General features: G+C 49.1%; 1 protein-coding gene across 2 annotated transcripts in view; it reads left to right on the top strand.

The window, feature by feature from the left end:
* The window catches only part of nprl2 (NPR2 like, GATOR1 complex subunit), a 55,685-nt gene that overhangs the window by 10,723 nt on the left and 25,066 nt on the right, over nt 1–19,896 (top strand). Inside the window, exons 5-7 of one of the 2 annotated variants that reach the window (XM_038810817.1) lie at nt 6,922–7,058; nt 9,704–9,801; nt 12,734–12,770. In XM_038810817.1, coding sequence (XP_038666745.1) covers nt 6,922–7,058; nt 9,704–9,801; nt 12,734–12,770 — 272 coding nt within the window. The remainder of the gene's footprint in view (nt 1–6,921; nt 7,059–9,703; nt 9,802–12,733; nt 12,771–19,896) is intronic. The other variant, XM_038810818.1, reaches the window with a different exon arrangement.

Genomic DNA, 19,896 nt, shown 5'->3' with positions numbered 1-19,896 from the left:
CTGCCATTGTCACCCTTTCTCAAAAAATAGAGCCCCTCACCTCTCTGTCCTTGCTCACTCCTGTCCCACTTCCAAATTCCCTTTCCTCTCCAGTATCCTTGAACCTGCTGTCACCTCCCGAATCCATGCCCATCTTTCCCGAAACTCCATGTTGGAATCCCTCCAATCAGGTTTCTGCCCCTGCCATAGTACCAAAACAGCTCTTATCAAAATCACAAATTACATCCTATGTGAGGTAACTGTTTCTCTCCTCATCCTTCTCAACCTGTCTGTAGCCTTTGACACGGTTGGCCATGCCATGCCCCCAACCCCCCTCCAAAGTTGTCCAGCTGGGTAAATTTGTGCTCTCCTGCTTCCAATGTTATGCAACCAGTCATATCTAGAGAATCATCTGTAATGACTTCTATTCCCTTTTTTATACTGTTACCTCTGGTGTCCCTCGAGGATTAATCCTTGGCCTCCTCCTGTTTCTCATCTGTGTGTTGCCCCTTGGCTCGATCATGCAAACATACATTAGGTCCCACAACTCTCAGATTTTACCTCCCCTCCTACCTCTGTAAATTTGTCAGACAGCTTGTCAGACATCTGACAATGGGGATGGGCAGATATTTCCTCCAACTCAATATTGGGAAGACTGAAGACATCGTCTCCCCTCCCTGCCACAAACTTGGTTTCCTCACCACTGACTCCCATCAATCTCCCTGGCAACTGTCTGCTGCTGAATCACACAGTTTACAACCTTGGTGTTGACTTGACCCTGAGATGAGCTTCAACATATCCACACCATCACTGAGACTGCCTCTCAGAAGAGATGGTGGCATAGTGGTAATGTCACTGGATTAGTCATCCCAAGACGACTCAGGCAGGTGCTTTGAGGACACGGTTTCAAATCCTATCACGGCAGCTGGTGGAGATTAAATTCAATTGATTAAAAATAAATCTGAATTTCAAATCTAGTCTCCATAACGGTGACCATGAAGCTATCATCGCTGTTTAAAAATAAGAGGTTGCTCATTTAAGACTAGAGGTGAGAAGAATTTATATTTCTATCGGAGGGTAGTGAGCCTTTGGAACCCCCTTCCTCAAAGGTTAGTGGAAGCAGTCATTGAATGTTTTCAAGCTAAAGCTAGATAGATTCTTGATAAACAAGGGGGTTACAATCAGAACAGCCATGATCTTATTGAATGTTGGGGCAGGTTCAAGGGCAGAGCGGCCTACTCCTGCTCCTAATTCTAATGTTCATCAATTGTTATAAAATCCCATCTATTCCGCTAATGCCCTTGAGGGAAGGAAATCTGCTATCCTTACCTGGTCTGGCCTACCTGTGACTCCTGACCCACAGCAATGTGGTTGACCCTTACCCACTCTCTGAAATGGTCAGCAAGCCACTCGGAGAGCAATTAGGGATGAGCAGTAAATGTTATTTGATAATACTCATGGGAAGAGTCTTTGGACGTTTTACTTTGTCGAAAGCACTATGTTAATTGTTATCCTAGTTCAGTGCCACGACCACAAGATTACCATATGCATGTGGGGCGCAGCAGTATATTTGAGAGAAGCAATCTCAGTTTTTGGAAATTACTATAACAAGCCTCCGTGCCAGTAGTTTAAATGGGTGACAGTGATCCAAAATGCTACTTCAACTCTTGCTCTACCACATACTTTTTTTTTTTTTTTTTATAAATTTAGAGTACCCAATTATTTTTTTCCAATTAAGGGGCAATTTAACGTGGCCAATTCACCTAACCTGCACATCTTTTAGGTTGTGGGGGCAAAGCCCACGCAGACACGGGGAGAATGTGCAAACTCCACACGGACAGTGACCCAGGGCCGGGATTCGAACCCGGGTCCTCAGCGCCGTAGGCAGCAATGCTAACCACTGTGCCACCGTGCTGCCCGCTCTACCACATACTTTAAAGTACCATCACATCTTAAGAAGCAAGAGTAGGCCATTTGGCCCATCAAGTCAGCTCTGCCATTCAGTTTTCATTGTTGCTCTGGTTGTGGCTCCAATCACCACTTTTCTGCTTGTTCCCTATAGCCCTCTACTCCCTTGTAGATCAAAAATCTGTCTATCTCAAATTTGGATATATTCCCTGACCCAGCCTCCACTGCTCACAGTCACCCACGGTCAAAATTGACCTGGGTCCCTGGTGCTGTGAGACAGCAGAGTTAACCACTGCGCCGCTCTATTAGATTTTCCATTGAGGGGAAGCATCCTCTCAGCATCTACCATGTGAAGCACCGTCAAAATCATATATGTTTCATCAAGACCATTCTTCTAAACTCCAAAGAGTTTAGACCTGATCTGCTCAACCTATCCTCATAAGACATCCCTTTTATCCCAGGAATTGGCCCACTGAAGCTTTTCTAAACAACTTCCAAAGGAAGTATATATTTTCTTAAATAAGGAGATAGAAACTGTGTTCAGTATTCTAGATACGGTCTCAGCAGTGTCTTGTACTGTTGTTGCAAGACTTCCCTACTTTTATACTCCAACCCCTTGAATTACAGACCAACCTTTCATTTGTCTTCTCAATTATTTGCTCTACCTGCATGGTAACTGTTTGTGATTCGTGTGCAAGGACACCCAGATACCTCTGTACTACAAGGGCAGCGCAGTAGCACAGTGGTTAGCACTGTTGCTTCACAGCTCCAGGGTCCCAGGTTTGATTTTCGGCTTGGGTCACTGTCACTGAACGTGCGGAGTCTGCACGTTGGCCATGCTAAATTGCCCTCAGTGTCCAAAAACGTTTAGGTGGGGTTCTGGGATACGGGGATCGGTGGAGTTGAGGGCTTAAGTGGGGTGCTCTTTCCAGGGGCCAGTGCAGACTTGATGGGTCGAATGGCCTCCTGCGCTGTAAATTCTATGATTTAAATAATTTTTGCTTTTCTATTCTTCCGCCAAGGTGGACAACCTCACATTTTTCCACATTATACTCCCATCTGCCAAATGTTTGAGTGTTCTTACTTAATCTATCCATATGCCTATACAAGCTTTCTCTATTTTTCTACCATAAGACCATAAGACTTCGAGATAAATTAGACCATTCGGCTCATCGAGTCTGCTCCATCATTCAATTATGGCAGATATGTTTCTCATCTTCATTCTCCTGCCTTCTCCCCATAACCCTTGATCCCCTTATTAACAAGAACCTATCTATCACTGTCTTAAAGACGCTCAATGACTTGGCCTCCACAGCCTTTGGCTCTTGGAAAGAGCACCCCACTCAAGCCAACACCTCCACCCCACCCCGGCAACCTAGCAACCCCACCCAACACTAAGGGCAATTTTTGACACTGAGGGCAATTTAGCATGGCCAATCCACCTAGCCTGCACATCTTTGGACTGTGGGAGGAAACCGAAGCACCCGGAGGAAACCCACACACACTCTGGGACAATGTGCAAACTCCACAGACAGTGACCCAAGCTGGGAATCGAACCTAGGACCCTGGAGCGGTGAAGCAATTGTGCTAACCACTATGCTACCGTGGTTATGAACCTCCTTTGGACCCTCTCCAAGACCAGCACATCTTCCTTAGATATGGTGTCGAAAACTGCTCACAATATTCCAAATGGGGTCTTTCCACAGACTTGTACAGCCTCAACAGTACATCCCTGCTTTTTATTCAAGCCCTCTCGACATTTGCCTTCCTAACTGCCGACTGAACCTTCATGTTAACCTTAAGAGAATCCTGAACCAGGACCCCCAAATCCTTTTGTGCTTCTGATTTCCAAAGCCTTTTGCCATATAGAAAATAGTCTATTCCTCTATTCTTCCTGCAAAAGTGCACACCTCACATGTTTCTATATTAAATTTCATGTGCCACTTTTTTGCCCAGTCTCCTGGCCTGTCCATTTAGCTACAATACACTCGGTCCTTTTACCCAGGTCATCCCTCTAGACCGTAAATAATTGAGGCAATGATCCCTGTGGCACTCCACTAGTTATAGTTGGCCAATTTGAAAACAACCCTCCATCCCAATTCTCTGTTTCAGTTAATTAGCCAATCTTCTAACGATGCTAATGTATCATGTTCTAAAACCATGAGCTCTTCCGTAGGAACACAAATCAATTGCTCCTCCTTTATCCACCCTGCTTGTTACATCCCCAAAGAACTCCCGATAAATTTGTCAAACCTGATTTTCCTTTCACAAAACCACCTTGACTCTGCCTGATTGAATAATGATTTTCTGAATGTCCTGCCACTACATTTCCCAATGACAGATGTTTGGGTAACTGGCTTATAGTTTCCTGCTTTCTGACTCCCTCATTTCTTAGTAGAAGTGTTATATCTGCAGTTTTCCAATCCGCTGGAATCATTTCAGAATCTCGGGACATTTTGAAGATACCTCGTTCTTGCTTTAATGGTTCAGTTTTGCTGGCCTGCACTGCTGATTGGTCGTCACACACACGAGGCTGGATTCTCTGCCGGCGGGATGCTCCATTTTCCCGGCAGCCCAGGGTTTCCCAACGGTGTGGGGCTGCCCTGGGAAACCTATGGGAAACCTAATTGACTAAACGGTGTAACGGAGCATCCCGCTGGCGGGGTGAAACAGAAATGTGGCGGGACGGAGAATCCAGCCCACGGTATTCATTTATAAATGGTGTGGCAGTGAGGCATGTTTGCTATTGCTGTTTATTGTATGCCGTGCCTGTATTTTCCTTGTGACTAGTGGGGACTTTGTGATTGCACTGTTACAAATTGACTTGCATCTTAGTTTTATTTGAGTATTTTTTGAGCAGCTAGTTACAAAGCAGTTGGTTATTTGCTTAGATTTCTCATCACCTTCCTTGTCTGCGAACTTGTTTTACCCTTAGGCAAGTTGTCTGTAGTATCTTGACATCTAACGTAATTAGATGTTGTTCTGGGAGCATGTTGCTTTTCTGGTACTGACCTGTATGAGTCACAGAATAATGCAGTGCAGAAGAGGCTGTTCAGCCCATCGAGTCTGCACCACAAGTATCCCACATGCCTTTTTCACCACCCTATTAACCTGCCATTCTACCTTCAGAGATCTATGGCCCAGGTCCCTTTGTTCCTCGGAACGTCCCAGTGTCAGGCCATTCATTGAATACTTTCTTGTCAGATTACTCTTTCACGGGCAGCACGGTGGCGCAGTGGGTTAGCCCTGCAGCCTCACGGCGCCGAGGTTCCAGGTTCGATCCCGGCTCTGGGTCACTGTCCGTGTGGAGTTTGCACATTCTCCCCGTGTTTGCGTGGGTCTCGCCCCCACAACCCAAAAAAGGTGTGCAGGCTAGGTGGATTGGCCACACTAAATTGCCCCTTAATTGGAAAAAATGAATTGGGTACTCTAAATTTTTTTTTTAAATTACTCTTTCACCTCACACCTTTCCGGGTTAAATGCCAATGCCACCTTTCTGCCCTTTTGACCATCCCGTCTATATCTTCCTGTAGCCCAACACACTCAACCTCACTTAACCACCCGGCCAATCTTTGCATCATCCACAAACTTACGGATCCTACCCCCCACGTAGTCATCTATGTCATTTATGTAACTGACAAAAAATAGGGGGCCAGCACAGATCCCTGTGGTATACCACTGGACACTGGCTTCCAGTCACTAAAGCAGCCATCTATCATCACCCTCCGCCTCCTACAGCTAAGCCAATTTTGAATCCACCTTATCAAGTTATCCTGTATCCCATGTGCATTTGCCTTCGTTGTAAGTCTACCATGTGCGACCTTCTCAAGGTTCCAGACCTGTGCCGTATAGAATCCCTACAGTGCAGAAAGAGCACTGTACCCAGATACACTGCCCCACCCCACCCTTTCCCCGTCACCAAACCTGCACATTCCTGGACACTTTAAGGGGCAATTTAGCATGGCCAAGCCAGCTGCACATCTTTGGACTGCAGGGGGGGAAACTAGCGCACTTGGAGGAAGCCCATGCCAACACTGGGAGAAAGTGCAAACTCCACACAGTCACTATGTATGATCTATTTTAATTGTCAGTTTTGCTATGATTCCTTTCTGCTTGGCTGTGCTGTAATAGATGGGACAAACTAAGAAAGACTAATGCTGAATCTTCACCCCCAAAAACGGGAGAAGGGGAGTTAAGGTGCCAAAATTCTGAAATGGGAGCCAGAATTGCCCAATTCCTACTTCTAATGAAGGTGGGATGAGGAGCAGGCAACCAGTCTGCTTGTAGGATATGTACTGGTCGTTTAAATATTATAGTGAGGCTGCCAGTCACTGTGAACTTGTCTTCCGTTAGCCAGCTTTTCCTGGCTTTGGAATATGCAGCAGGCGAAAAGACTGAATGCACAAGGTAAATGCCTTTACTGCACAGCCTATAAGGCAGACCCCATCTCGCCTTTCTTAGTTTTCCCACCCAGAAAATTTTATACTTGTTGGGCAAAATGAGCAAGTATGCTTCTTCCAGGCCCAACAGACGAAGCAATAAAACCTACTGAATGGCGGACCAGGCTCAAAGGGCCGAGAGGCCAACCTGATCCTAGTTTGTATGATTAGAAAATGTCCATCCTAAAGGCACATTGTGACCATTAACTCTCGAGCGAGTTGTTTTTTATTCATCCAAGGATGTGGACATCACTAGCAAAGCCTGCATTTATTATCTGTTTTCATTGAAACGGTAGTGGTTGTTCACCTTGAGTCACTGCAGCTCTCATTATTCTTTGTTGCTGTTTGATCCAACTGAACGATTTGCCACTTCAGGGGGTAGTTGAAAGTCAGTCATATTGCAAAGTGTAACTTCATACCAGTGACCCTTTCCAGTTGAAAGCTGATTTAATAGGGAGGCAACCATGGGGCTGTGATGGTAAAACTGAATGTTTGAAAGAAGCAATCCCAGTTTGCGGATGGTTCTCAGTTCTGTTGAAGATGCGAGGTGTACATTGCTGCGTTCTAAGTAAGTAATGGTTTGTCGCTCTTGTAGATGAATCCAATACCATTCACCTGAAGGTGATCGCCCAGCGGAGAGACCAGCCTGTGGTACAGGAATATGATGTTCCAGTATTCACCGAGTGTAAAGAGGATTTTATTAAAATCCACTGGGATCTCACAACGCAGCAGGTGAGAGGAAAGGCACAAGAGGAATAGAGAATTGGGTGCCTGAAGTGTATGAAAGTCTGAGTCGGCCAGAAGTCTATGCCTTCCATAAGAAACTTTAGCCATTCTATGCTGCTTTAGAGACTGCCAAAACAACAGCAGTCATTGGCCTAGTAGCCTGTCAATTGTGAATGGTCTACACATGAGACTGGCTGCTTTGGACACTGCCAAAACAACAGCAGTCATTGACTGAGTAATACACACTAGATTCCTCAGTCCTTCCTCATTTGAGGAAAAGTCTGTTTGTTGGTGTCAGTTGCAGATTTTTGATGTCAAAAGCAGAGGTCTCGGCAGGTGCTTTCTCCATAGCCAGAGCATGATAAAGAAGGTGAAGCAGAGCAGAACAAGCACCTGGTGGAGGAAACAACATCTAAAATGATACTGTATATAGTTGACACATGGGCAAGTCATGAAATTTTATTTCCATGAATCAGGTTTCCACCACTGCCACATACTGAAACAGCTCTTACCAAAGTCACAAATGACATCCTATATGACAGTGACAACAGTAAACTTTCCCTTCTCATCCTGTCTACAGCCTTTGACATGAGTGACCACAACATCCTTCTCCGGTGCCTCTCCACTGTCATCCAGCTGGGCGGGACTGCACTTAGTGGGTCCATTCTTAGCTATCAAATTGTAGCCAGGGAATCGCTTACCTTCCTGTCTCTGCGCTGTTACCCACGGTATTCCCCCAAGAATCTATCCTTGACTCCCTCCTATTTCGTATCTACATGCTGCCCCTAAGAGCATCATCTGAAAACACAGCGTTATTTTTCACATGTATGCTGACATCAGCTAGCTCTACCTCACTGCAATCTCTCGACCGCTATACTGTTGATAAATGATCAGACTGCTTCTCCAAGAAGAGCAGAAATTTCCTCCAGTTCCGTATTGGGAAGACAGAAGCCAACTGACTCCATCTCTCTTCCTGGCAACAATTTTGGGATTAAGCCAGTCTGTTTGTAACCTTGGTGTCACATTTGATCCCAAGGTGATCTGCCGATCTTGTATTCATACTGACGCTAAAACTGCCTGTTTCCACCTCTATAACATCACCCAACTTCGCCGCATCTCAGCTCTTCTGCTATTGAAACCTTGGTTCACGTCTTTGTTATCTCTAAACTCGATTATTTCCAACGCAGTCCTGGCTGGTCTCCCACATTCTACCTTACATAAATTTGAGATCATCCAAAACTTTGCTGTCCATGCCTTAGCTCCCAGCAAGTTTTGTTCCTCTATCACCCCTGTGCTTGCTAACTTACGCTACCTCCCAGTCCAGCAAAGTCTTAACTTTAAGATTCCCATCCTCATTTTTATCATTCCCTTAAAGGCCTTGTCTTTCCCAATCTCTGTAATCTCCTCCACAAGTTATCTGTGCTTCTCTAATTCTGTCCTCTTGTGCATTCCCAATTATAATTGATTTATCAATGGTAGCTGAACCTTCAGTTGCTCCAAGCTTTGAAATTCTCCTCGCTGCTGCTCTCTGTCTCTCTACCTCACTTTCCTCCTTTAAGACTCTCCTTTTTTTGGTCATTAAACTTAACACCGGTACAGTGTCTCAAAACTGGCAACGTCAGGACCGAGTCCGTCCAGATATGAATCTTCCCAGCTTTCAGGTTAGGTGGTTCAGGTTGGGTCAAGGTTGAACTATTCAGAGCGCGAGAAAAGATAGGTGGATGAAGTTGATAACTATACCGGGTGCCACCACGCCAATGCAGCAGGTAGCTAAACAAGCCGGTACGTTATTTTGCTCATCTAATAATAATGAAGATTCATGCATGGCAGTTTAAAGAAATGTCCAGAATTTGGACATTGCCGGTTTTCAGGTCGCCAGATTTGAGACACGACCTGTATACGAAGACATGAACAAAGGTTTCTCCCATTGTGGCACGGCATCGTTCTTTGTTTTATAATGCTGCTGTGAAGCACTTTGGAGCTTTCATTGTGTTAAAGGCATGATATAAACATATGTTAGTAACTAGAAAAGGGATCAGAATAGTTAAATGTCTGCAACTCTGATCAGTAAATTTGTCTTCACACATATCATCACATGGAAGGACTCACAAGATAATGTAAATTTTGAAATAATGGATGCTGCAATGTGAGGGAGGTGACGGATTTTTCTGGGCAGGTGAGCTAAGGTGGGCCACATGGCTTTCCACCCCAGTAATTACCATGTGATTTGAAGACACCACACCACTTTCCGCAGTGTTACACAATTAAGTTACCCTATTGTTGAGTGAATCAAACCCCGAGCTGGCCTGGTGGAATCACTGAATTCCAATGTGTCTGACTGACTTCATGTGGCTTCTGTTCTACCACTGGAATCTACAGACCACACATAGCCTGTGCCGTATGCATCATACATACATCAAGCCTCCCCTTAAATAGGTCAGTGCTGTCTGCTTCAGCCATTTTATGTGGCAGTAAGTTCCACATTTTCTCTGTGTACAAAAATGTGAGGATGCATCCTATAGAGGAGCCACCTTAAACAAAAAGCACTGTAGGAGCCTGCCTGGCTCAGTGAATGTCCAATGAAGATTATCATTGAACCGTTGTGTTGGTGGGACTATGTGCTAAGTTTTGGTTGATGTTGTCTCCATCAGATTCTGCCGTACATTGATGGATTCCGTCATATCCAGAAGATCTCTGCTGAAGCAGACGTGGAGCTGAACTTGGTGCGGATTGCAGTGCAAAATTTACTGTGAGTAGCACAGAGAGGGTCAGTGTCTTGCAAACTATTTCATCCCCACTTGGCCTTTTGGTTGGCTTGTTAAGAAAGATATCTTTTAAAGAGAAAGTCACCACCTTTAGTAATAGATTCTTCCTGTTCAGTACCTGGTCACTCTCCTCTTGCTTTTCCAACTGGTTGTTTGATGTGTGTTAATCAAGGTAAGATTTAGTAGTGGTCGGAAATAGACTACTTTTCTATTTTTGGCAGTGTCAGTTCAAGCATTGCCTAGAATCTTTGATCCGGAAGAAAATTTTGTCCTCTAATTAACTAGACATTCTCTGGCCAGTTTCAGAACAGGGTTAGATACAGAGTAGATCTCCCTCTACATCAGGGTAGGTTGCAGACAGGTAGGGTCACAGAGCAATCGGTCACGGTGTTCCTGACTGTGGGAGAAGCACACAGCGACTGGCTTTTCAGATTGCCAGCCACGACTTCCAGCAGCAGCAGCATCATGGCTCTGAATTGTGGGGATACATGGACCCCCCTGTCTGAGGCAGAGATTAAGTGATCGCCATGAACACCAGGACAAAATTACCAAACTGATGGGGGATTACCTGCTGAAAGGATACAGCATGCTGGCCGACTGTTGTCAGGAACGTGGAACAGTACTTCTTGAAGACAAGAAACAGAAAAACTACTGTGTCACCTGACAGGTGCTGGATTCTGACATGGACAAGGACAACCCATCCTTGAACCCACAAACGGCCCTGTCTTAAGTGACTGAGCGATAGCTCGTTTTCAATGGCCACGACGAGCCGCTCCACTCTGGATCTTTCGCCAAACCCAGGGCTCTGCCCGCCCCTTTTCCCAAGCTTCCTGGGCAAGCCCCTGCCTGGGAAACCCATGGGCCCCGCCCATAAGGAGGTCAGGCAGTCTGTCCTGCAGAAGCTGGGATTGGACCAACAGCGAGTTGGAGCGGGCTCGTCCGTGGAGTACAGCTCGCAGCTCTGCATCTTGATCAGGAACTGCTCCAACTCTCTGCATCGCCTGAAACGGCTGGCGGGGTGGGAGGGTTGGGGGGGTCTTTGAGGGATCGGGTGGTTTCTGTTCGTGGCTCCACCTCCATCACAGTGGACCTGCCCTAAATCCGATAGTGCAGTTCCACCCCAGGAGGCACAGTTCTCTGTTGCATTGGCTCAGGCTCATCCTCCGAACCCGTGTGAATGCCCTGCTATGATATATGACCCCCTCTGCGGTATTTAATTTTGCCCCAAGAGGTGAGTGAATGATCCATCACAGTCGTCTCCTCCTGTCCTCCACATCACAAAAGCCAATTTGATTAATTCCGCATGATATCAAGAAACAGCTGAAGGCACTCGTTGCCTCTAGACTCAACTGTTCCAAAGCAATCCTGCCTGGTCTCCAACATTCTACTTGCTGTAAACTTCAGGTCATCCAAAACCCAGCTGCAGTGTCTTAACACACAGCAAGTTCCTTTTCCCCCATCACCCCTGCGTTCATTGACTCCTGATTTTATTTTAAAATTCTCATTGTTTTCAAATCCCTTCATGGCCTCGCCCTATGTCTGTGATCTCCTCTAGCCCAATGAACTCCGACATATCTGGTCCTCTAATTCTGACTTTTAGTGCATTCCTAATTGCAGCCGCTCCACGACTGGCGGCCATGCCTCCAGTTGCATGGACCCTAAGCTCTGGAATTCCCTCATTCCTCTTTTAAGGCACTTACCTCTTTGACCACCCGGCTTTTGGTCATTTGATCTTAATATTTTGAATGGTCTCGGTATCATACTTCTATAATGTTCCTGTGAAGCACCGTCCAAAGATGTGCAGGTTAGGTGGATTGGCTGTGCTAAATTGCCCTGAGTGTCCAAAAGGGTTGGATGGGGTTGCTGAGTTATGGGGATAGGGTGGCGGTGTTGGCTTGGGTAGGGTGCTCTTTCCAGGGGTCAGTGCAGACGAGATGGGCCGAGTGGCTTCCTGCACTGTAAATTCTGATTTCACAGTGTTATGCTATATAAATATAAGTTGTTGGTGCTTTTGTTCCATAACATTACCAACCAGATTCTGGATTTCTCTGCCAGTTTGAGAGTGCAGTGACTTTCTTTCTCTTCCTCTTCCGCCTCGTGGTGATGAAACTCCTTCCTCCGTTGGCCTTAAGTTTGCATTGTTCCTTCCCTGTCTTTCCCATTCTGTCTCTCTTGACAAAAATCTCCCATTCATTTTTGTCTTAAATCTTTTGCTCATTTGAGGTTGCAATGTTTTTTCAGGAGATTCAGAAAGTGGCTGGCGATCAGAATTTGGGATGAAGTAATTTGCATGTAATAATCTTTATTGTCACGAGTAGGCTTACATTAACACTGCAATGAAGTCACCGTGAAAAGCCCTTAGTCGCCACATTCTGCCGCCTGCTCAGTAACAGAGGGAGAATTCAGAATGTCTAAATTACCTAACAGCACATCTTTCAGGACTTGTGGGAGGAAACCGGAGCATCCCACACAGACACAAGGAAAACGTGCAGACTCCACACAGACAGTGACCCAAGCTGGGAATCGAACCTGGGATCCCGGCGCTGTGAAGCAACAGTGCTAACCACTGTGCTACCATGCTGCCCTGCACTAGGAGTAATATTTATCCTAGGAGTTCCAGGATATTGTAGTTGTTAATCAGGAGATTCAATGGGTTGAAGCAGAGTATACAGCAGTGCAGAACATTTATGGTAATTTGGGGTGAAGATATTTTAATAAGTCGGGGGACTTATTTCATTCCATTCTTCATGATTCCCAAATTGGTCCCCGTTTTAAAATAGGTCCGTTCAGCCATGTTCAGTATGAGAATATATCTTAACAAAGCTATGTATTCCATTGCACACAACCCAGGATTGGGACTAATATTCATTCAGCGCGAGTTGCACTCTGAACATAATGTGTGCTGTTGTCTTGCAGGTACTATGGAGTTGTGACTTTAGTCCCTATATTCCAGGTGAGTGTACTACGGGTGGTTGGTATGTTTATTTGTAAACTGGAATTAGCTATTGCTTCTGTGTTAGTCCCCCTCTGTCCCTAATGTCAAACAATAGGCCCAACTGTCCTCAGCTGTTTCATCTATGTCCTTCCTTACACTATAAGGTTAGAAATGTTCAAGGGCAGCACAGTGGCACAGTGGTTAGCACTGCTGCTTCACGGCGCCGAAGTCCCAGATTTGTTCCCCGCTCCGGATCACTGTCTATGTGGAGTTTGCACATACTCTCCATGTTTGCGTGGGTTTCGCCCCCATAACCCAAAGATGTGCAGGGTAGGTGGATTGGCCCTTAATTGGAAAAGATTAGTTGGGCACTCTAAATTTATTTTTTTTAGAAAGAAAGAAATGGGGATGATCACCGATGTTCAGCATTATTCACAACTCCCCTGATACCGAAGCAGTCCCTGTCCATATGCAGGCTTGGGCTGACAAGTGGCAAGTAACATTTGCACCACACAAGTACCAGGCAATGACCATCTCAAACAAGAGAGAATCTTACCATCTCCTCTTGACATTCAATGGAATTACCATCGCTGAATCCCCCACAATCAACATCAAGGGGCTACCATTGATAGAAACTGCACTGGACTAGCCACATTAATAATGTGGCTACAAGAGTGGGTCAGAGGCTAGGAATCCTGCGGCAAGTAACTCACCACCTGACTCACCAAAGCCTATTCACTGTCTACAAGGCCCAATCAGGAGTGTGATAATAGTCTCTGTAATGTTCTTTGATTGGGCTGATGTGGAATTTCAATATTGTAGTGTGAACAAAGAACATTAGACTTCGTTTTATAAGCAAAGTTATTTATTACTAACACTAGCGAATAACTAAAATGTCTAAGATGAATACAGTTGGAAATAAATGTCTAACACTAACTTACACTAAGATACTACAGGGCTACTCTAATTTGCGACTACTATCAACTCATTACAAACACATTCTGATGGAACACAGGTGCATCCAGTTACGGGCCTGAATACTCTTTTTTTTAATTCAAATTTTCACAAAATATCAATAACAGAAAATACTAAGAACAGAAAGAACAAACCCCCCCCCCCCCCCCCCCCCCGTATACAAAAAATAAGAAATAAATTAACGCCCGGCATTAGCAAAAAAACAAATATACATGTCCCTTCAGCCCAAAACAAAGGGACGGCCCTCCCCCACCGGGTTGCTGCTGCTGCCGGCCTTATTTCCACCGTTCTGCCAGGAATGGTTGCCCCCTCCTGAAGAACCCCTGCACTGATCCCCTTAGGGCAAATTTCACCCCCTCCAATTTAATAAACCCTGCCATATCATTGATCCAGGCCGCCACTCTTGGCGTTCTCGCATCCTTCCACTGAAGCAAGATCCTCCGCCGGGCTACTAGGGACGCAAAGGCCAGAACACCGGCCTCTTTCGCCTCCTACAATCACAGCGAGCCCTCAGCCCGGTTTGACCCTGGATCCTACCACCCTCGACATCATCCTTGCTACGCCCTTCCAAAATTCCCCCAGCGCTGGGCATGCCCAGAACATATGGACATGGTTTGCTGGGCTCCCTGAGAATACACCTGTCCTCTCTCCCAAAGAACCGGCTCATCCTTGTCCCGGTCATGTGAGCCCTATGCAGCACCTTAAACTGTATGAGGCTAAGCCTCGCACAAGAAGAAGAGGAGGAGTTCACCCTTCCTAGGGCGTCCGCCCACGTCCCCTCCTCAATCTCCTCACCCAGCTCCTCCTCCCATTTACCCTTCAGCTCCTCCACCGAGGCCTCGTCTACCTCCTGCATCACTTAGTACGTTGCCGAGATCCTCCCCTCTCCAACCCACACCCCCGAGAGCACCCTGTCCTGGACCCCATGCGGCGGCAACAGAGGGAACTCTGCCGCCTGACAAACGCCCTTACCTGCATGTGCCTAAAGGTGTTCCCCGGGGGGGAGCCCGAACTTCCCTTCCAGCTCACCCAGGCTCGCAAACTTCCCGTCTACAAACAGGAGGTCTCTCAACCTCCTAACACCTGCCCTCTGCCAACTCAGGAACCCGCCATCAATTCTCCCCAGGACAAACCAGTGGTTTAACCGTATCGGGGACCCCATCGAGGCCCCCACCTCCCCCCTGTGCCGTTTCCATTGCCCCCAAATTTTGAGGGTAGCCGCCACCACCGGGCTCGTGGTATACCTCATTGGAGGAGCGGTAGCGGCGCCGTTACCAGCGCCTCCAGGCTCGTGCCCACACAGGACGCCATCTCCATCCTCTTCCATGCTGCCCCTTCCCCATCCATTACCCACTTACGCACCATCGCTGTGTTGGCAGCCCAATAATACCCACAGAAGTTGGGCAGCGCCACCCCCCCCCTATCCCTGCCCCGCTCTAAGAACACCCTTCTCACCCTCGGGGTCTTGTGCGCCCACACAAACCCCGTAATGCTCCTGTTAACCCGCCTGAAAAAGGCCTTCGGGATAAGGATGGGGGCACTGGAATAGGAACAGAACTCTCGGGAGCACCGTCATCTTGACTGATTGCACCCTACCCGCCAGAGACAGCGGCAACATGTCCCATCTCTTGAACTCCTCCTCCATCTGCTCCACCAGCCTTGTGAGGTTGGCCACCTGGACCCCCAAGTACCTGAAGCTCCTCTCGCCCTTTTTAGTGGAAGCCTACCAATCCCCCCCTCCTGGTCCCCCAGGTGTACAACGAACAGCTCACTCTTCCCCAAGTTGAGCTTGTACCCCGAGAAATCCCCAAATTCCCGGAGAATCCTCATCACCTCCGGCATTCCCCCCACCGGGTCTGCCACATACAGCAATAGGTCATCCGCATAGAGCGACACTCGGTGCTCCTCCCCACCCCGCACCAGCCCCCTTCGGTTCTTCGACTCCCTCAGCGCCATGGCGAGGGGTTCAATTGCCAGTGCAAAAAGCAGGGGGGACAAGGGACACCCCTACCTCGTCCCTCGGTATAACCGAAAATACTCCGGCCTCCTATTCGTGGCCATGCTCGCCATCGAGGCCTCATATAACAGCCTCACCCAACTGACAAACCACTCCCCAAACCCGAATCTTACCAGCACCTCCCACAAGTACCCCCACTCAACCCTATCAAAGGCCTTCTCCGCCTCCAACGCCACCACTATCTCCGCCTCCCCTTCTACCACCGGCATCATTATAACATTCAAGAGCCTCTGTATGTTAGTGTTCAGCTGCCTCCCCTTCACGAACCCCGTTTGATCCTCGTGGATAACCTGCGGCACACAGTCCTCTATCCTCGTGGCTAAAATATTCGCCAACAGCTTGGCGTCTACATTTAAGAGTGAGATCGGCCTGTATGACCCACACTGCAGGGGATCCTTGTCCCGCTTAAGGATCAAGGAAATCAGCGCCCGAGACATCATCGGAGGCAGAGCCCCCCCTTCCCTTGCCTTGTTGAAGGTCCTAACCAACTGGGGGCCCAACAGGTCTGCATACATCTTATAGAATTCGACCGGGAACCCATCCGGCCCCGGCGCCTTCCCCGACTGCATGCTCCCTATCCCTTTGACCAGCTCCTCCAGCTCCTCGGCGCCCACAGTCCCTCCACCTGTCCCTCCTCCACCCTCGGGAATCTCAGCCTATCCAGAAAGCGCCTCAGCCCCCCCCTCCGCTGGGGGTTCGGACCGATACAGTTCCTCATAAAAGTCCCTGAAGACCCCATTAATGTCTACCCCCCTGCGCACCACATTTCCTCCCCTATCCTTAACTCCACCAATCTCCCTGGCCGCATCCCGCTTACGGAGCTGGTGCACCAGCATCCTGCTCGCCTTCTCCCCATATTCATACACCGCACCTTGTGCCTTCCTCCACTGAGCTTCCGCCTTTCTGGTGGTTAGCAAGTCGAACTCAGCCTGGAGACTACGCCGCTCCCTCAACAATCCCTCCTCTGGAGCCTCCGCGTATCTCCTGTCCACCCTCACCATCTCCCCCACCAGTCTCCCCCTCTCCCTCTGCTCTCTCCTCTCCCTGTGGGCTCGAATGGAGATCATCTCCCCCTAACCACCGCCTTCAGCGCTTCCCAGACCGTCTGCACTCGGACCTCCCCATTGTCATTGGCCTTCAGGTACCTCTCGATACATCCTCGAACCTGCCCGCCCACCTCCTCGTCCGCCAGCAGCCCCACCTCCAAGCACCAAAGCGGGCGCTGGTCCCTCTCCTCCCCCAGCTCGATGTCCACCCAGTGCGGGGCGTGGTCAGAAATGGCTATCGCCGAATACTCAGCATTCTCCACCCTCGCAATCAGCGCCCAACTCATAATGAAAAAATCAATCCGGGAATAGGCCTTATGCACATGGGAGAAGTATGAAAATTCCCTGGCCCTCGGCCTCTCAAACCTCCATGGATCCACCCCTCCCATCTGGTCCATAAACCCCCTCAGTACCTTAGCCGCCGCAGGCCTCCTACCCGTACTGGAACTGGATCGATCCAGTGGCAGATCCAGCACCGTGTTGAAATCTCCCCCCCCCCCCCCCCCCCCCATTATCAGGCCCCCAGCTTCCAAATCTGGAATCCTGCCCAACATGCGCCGTATGAAACCCGCATCGTCCCAATTTGGGGCGTATACATTGACCAGCACCATCCGCTCCCCCTGCAGCTTGCCGCTCACCATCACATACCTCCCGCTGCTGTCTGCCACCACATTCGACGCCTCAAAAGACATCCTCTTCTCCACCAGGATCACCCCCCCCCCCCCCCCCCCCCCCCGATTTTTTGCATCCAGCCCCGAATGAAACACCTGGCCTACCCATCCCTTCCTCAATCTAACCTGATCCGCCACCTTCAGGTGCGTCTCCTGAAGCATGGCCACATCCGCCTTCAGCCCCTTCAGGTGTGCAAACACGCGGGCCCGTTTGACCGGCCCATTCAGTCCCCTCACATTCCAGGTTATCAGCCGGATCAGGGGGCTACCTGCCCCCCTCCCCCGTCGACTAGCCATTACCCTTCCTCAGTCCGCCACGTGCCCGCGCCCGCGCCCCCCGCTGAGCCCATTCCCCACGGCGACAGACCCCCATCCCGACCCCCTCTACATGCTCCAGCTCCTTCTCGGCCATTCCAGCAGCTACCCGGTAACCCCCCCCCCCCCCAAAGCTAGGGCCCCCCTAGCTGCGTAACCCCTTCCATTGTACTTCCGTAAGTCAGCCGACTCCTGCTGACCCCAGCTGCTCCCGCCACCCCAATGACCCCCCCCAGTGCCGGCCCCGCCCACTGCTCCTCCAACGCACCCCCCCCGACCCAACACGCGGGTAAAGACGGGCACATGACCCAACAGGACCGCGAACCACTTGCAAAGTCTCAACCAGCGAAAAAAAAAACAGACGTGACAAAACGCCCAAGTAAACAGATAACAGTCCCGAAAAAGCAGAACAGCAAAAAGACATCATCAAATAGAACCGATAAAAGCGAAAGGAGGACAAAGCCTCTGGGCTGTGTACACTGTTCCCCAGTCCTCAGTTCAAGTCCAGCTTCTCTGCCTAAACGAAAGCCCAGGCCTCCTCCGGAGAGTCATAGTAGAACTGGCGGTCTTTATAAGTGACCCAGAGGCGTGCCGGCTGTAACAGGCCAAACTTGACCCCCTTCATGTGGAGCACTGCCTTCGTCCGATTAAAACCAGCCCTTCTCTTTGCCACCTCCGCACTCCAGTCCTGGTAGATCCTGACCTCCGCATTCTCCCACTTACTACTCTCCTTCGCCCATCTCAGCACACACTCACGGTCGACGAAGCGGTGAAAACGGACCAGCACCGCCCGAGGCGGCTCGTTTGGCTTGGGTTTCCTCAGCAACACCCGATGGGCACCCTCCAGCTCCAAGGGTCCCTGGAAAGACACCGCGCCCATTAGCGAGTTCAGCATCATAGTCACATAGGCCCCCAAATCCGAACCTTCCAGCCCCTCTGGGAGGCCTAGAATCCGCAGGTTCTTCCGACGGGTGCAGTTCTCCATATCCTCCATCCTCACTGACCACTTCTTGTGGAGCGCCTTGTGCAACTCCACCTTCACTGCCAGGCCCAGGAGTTCGTCCTCGCTCTCCGAGGCCTTTTGCCGAAGCTCTCGGATCTCCGCACCCTGAGCCGTCTGGGTCGCCATGAGCTTGACCAGGGAGGCCTTAAGCGGTTCCAGGGTCTCTGCCTTCAGCTCCCTGAAGGAGCGCTGAAGCAGCTCCTGCTGCTCCCGCGCCCACTGCTGCCACGCTGCTGATTCCCCGTCCGCCGCCATCTTGTCTTTCCTGCCTCGCACCTTTCTCTGCTCCAAAGCCGATTTTTTGACCGCTCCGCTCTGGTCCAGGCCATCCACCGGCGCAGAATCTTAGAGGAAGTGTTCCCACACGGGGGAAAGTCCAACCAGTACCGCTGCGGGCCCTTAAAAGAGCCCAAAAGACCGAAAATAGCGGGAGCTACCGAACGTGCGGCTTAGCTCTGCATCACCGCAACCGGAAGTCCCGGGCCTGCATACTCACCCCACCTGCTGGTTGGATGCTAGAACTACAGCAGTAAAACATCTAACTTATAATACACATACAGATGATGATGAGCTACTCATTATATACAGATGATGGTCTACCTATCTTCACACTCTCCACTTGTCTCCAACAACACTGAAGAAGCTCAACATCACCCAGGACAAAACAGCCCACTTGATTGGCACCCCAACCACAGGCGGACCTTTGGGAGCCCTTTGCTCTCTCTCTTTGTGGGTCCCACAAATCACACCCTGTCCTCTGGTGACATAGCAGCCCATCCCCAATGACGTCAAACTTCACCCCCAATTACATCAATACTTCCCTGATCCCACCCGCCCAGTCAGCCGAGGCCCTATTCACATTTACAAAGTACAACCTGACCCAACCTGGCAGCAACAGAAATCACACAATAACACAGCAAAAAGGTCAAAGTGATGTGTGTGGGGGGGGGTGGGGGGGGGGGGGGGGGCAAAAAGCACTTTCTCCGCCTGTCTGCGTGAGTTTCCTCCAGGTGATCCGGTTTCCACCCACAGTCCAAAGATGTACAGGTTAAGTGGATTAACCATGTTAAATTGCCCCTTAGTGTCCAAAAGGTTAGGTGGGGTTACAGGGATAGGG

Source organism: Scyliorhinus canicula, chromosome 11 (assembly GCF_902713615.1).
Source record: "Scyliorhinus canicula chromosome 11, sScyCan1.1, whole genome shotgun sequence".
Lineage (NCBI taxonomy): Eukaryota > Metazoa > Chordata > Chondrichthyes > Carcharhiniformes > Scyliorhinidae > Scyliorhinus > Scyliorhinus canicula.
Note: the sequence above shows the minus strand (reverse complement) of the source record. Positions and strands in the feature narration are given on the sequence as shown.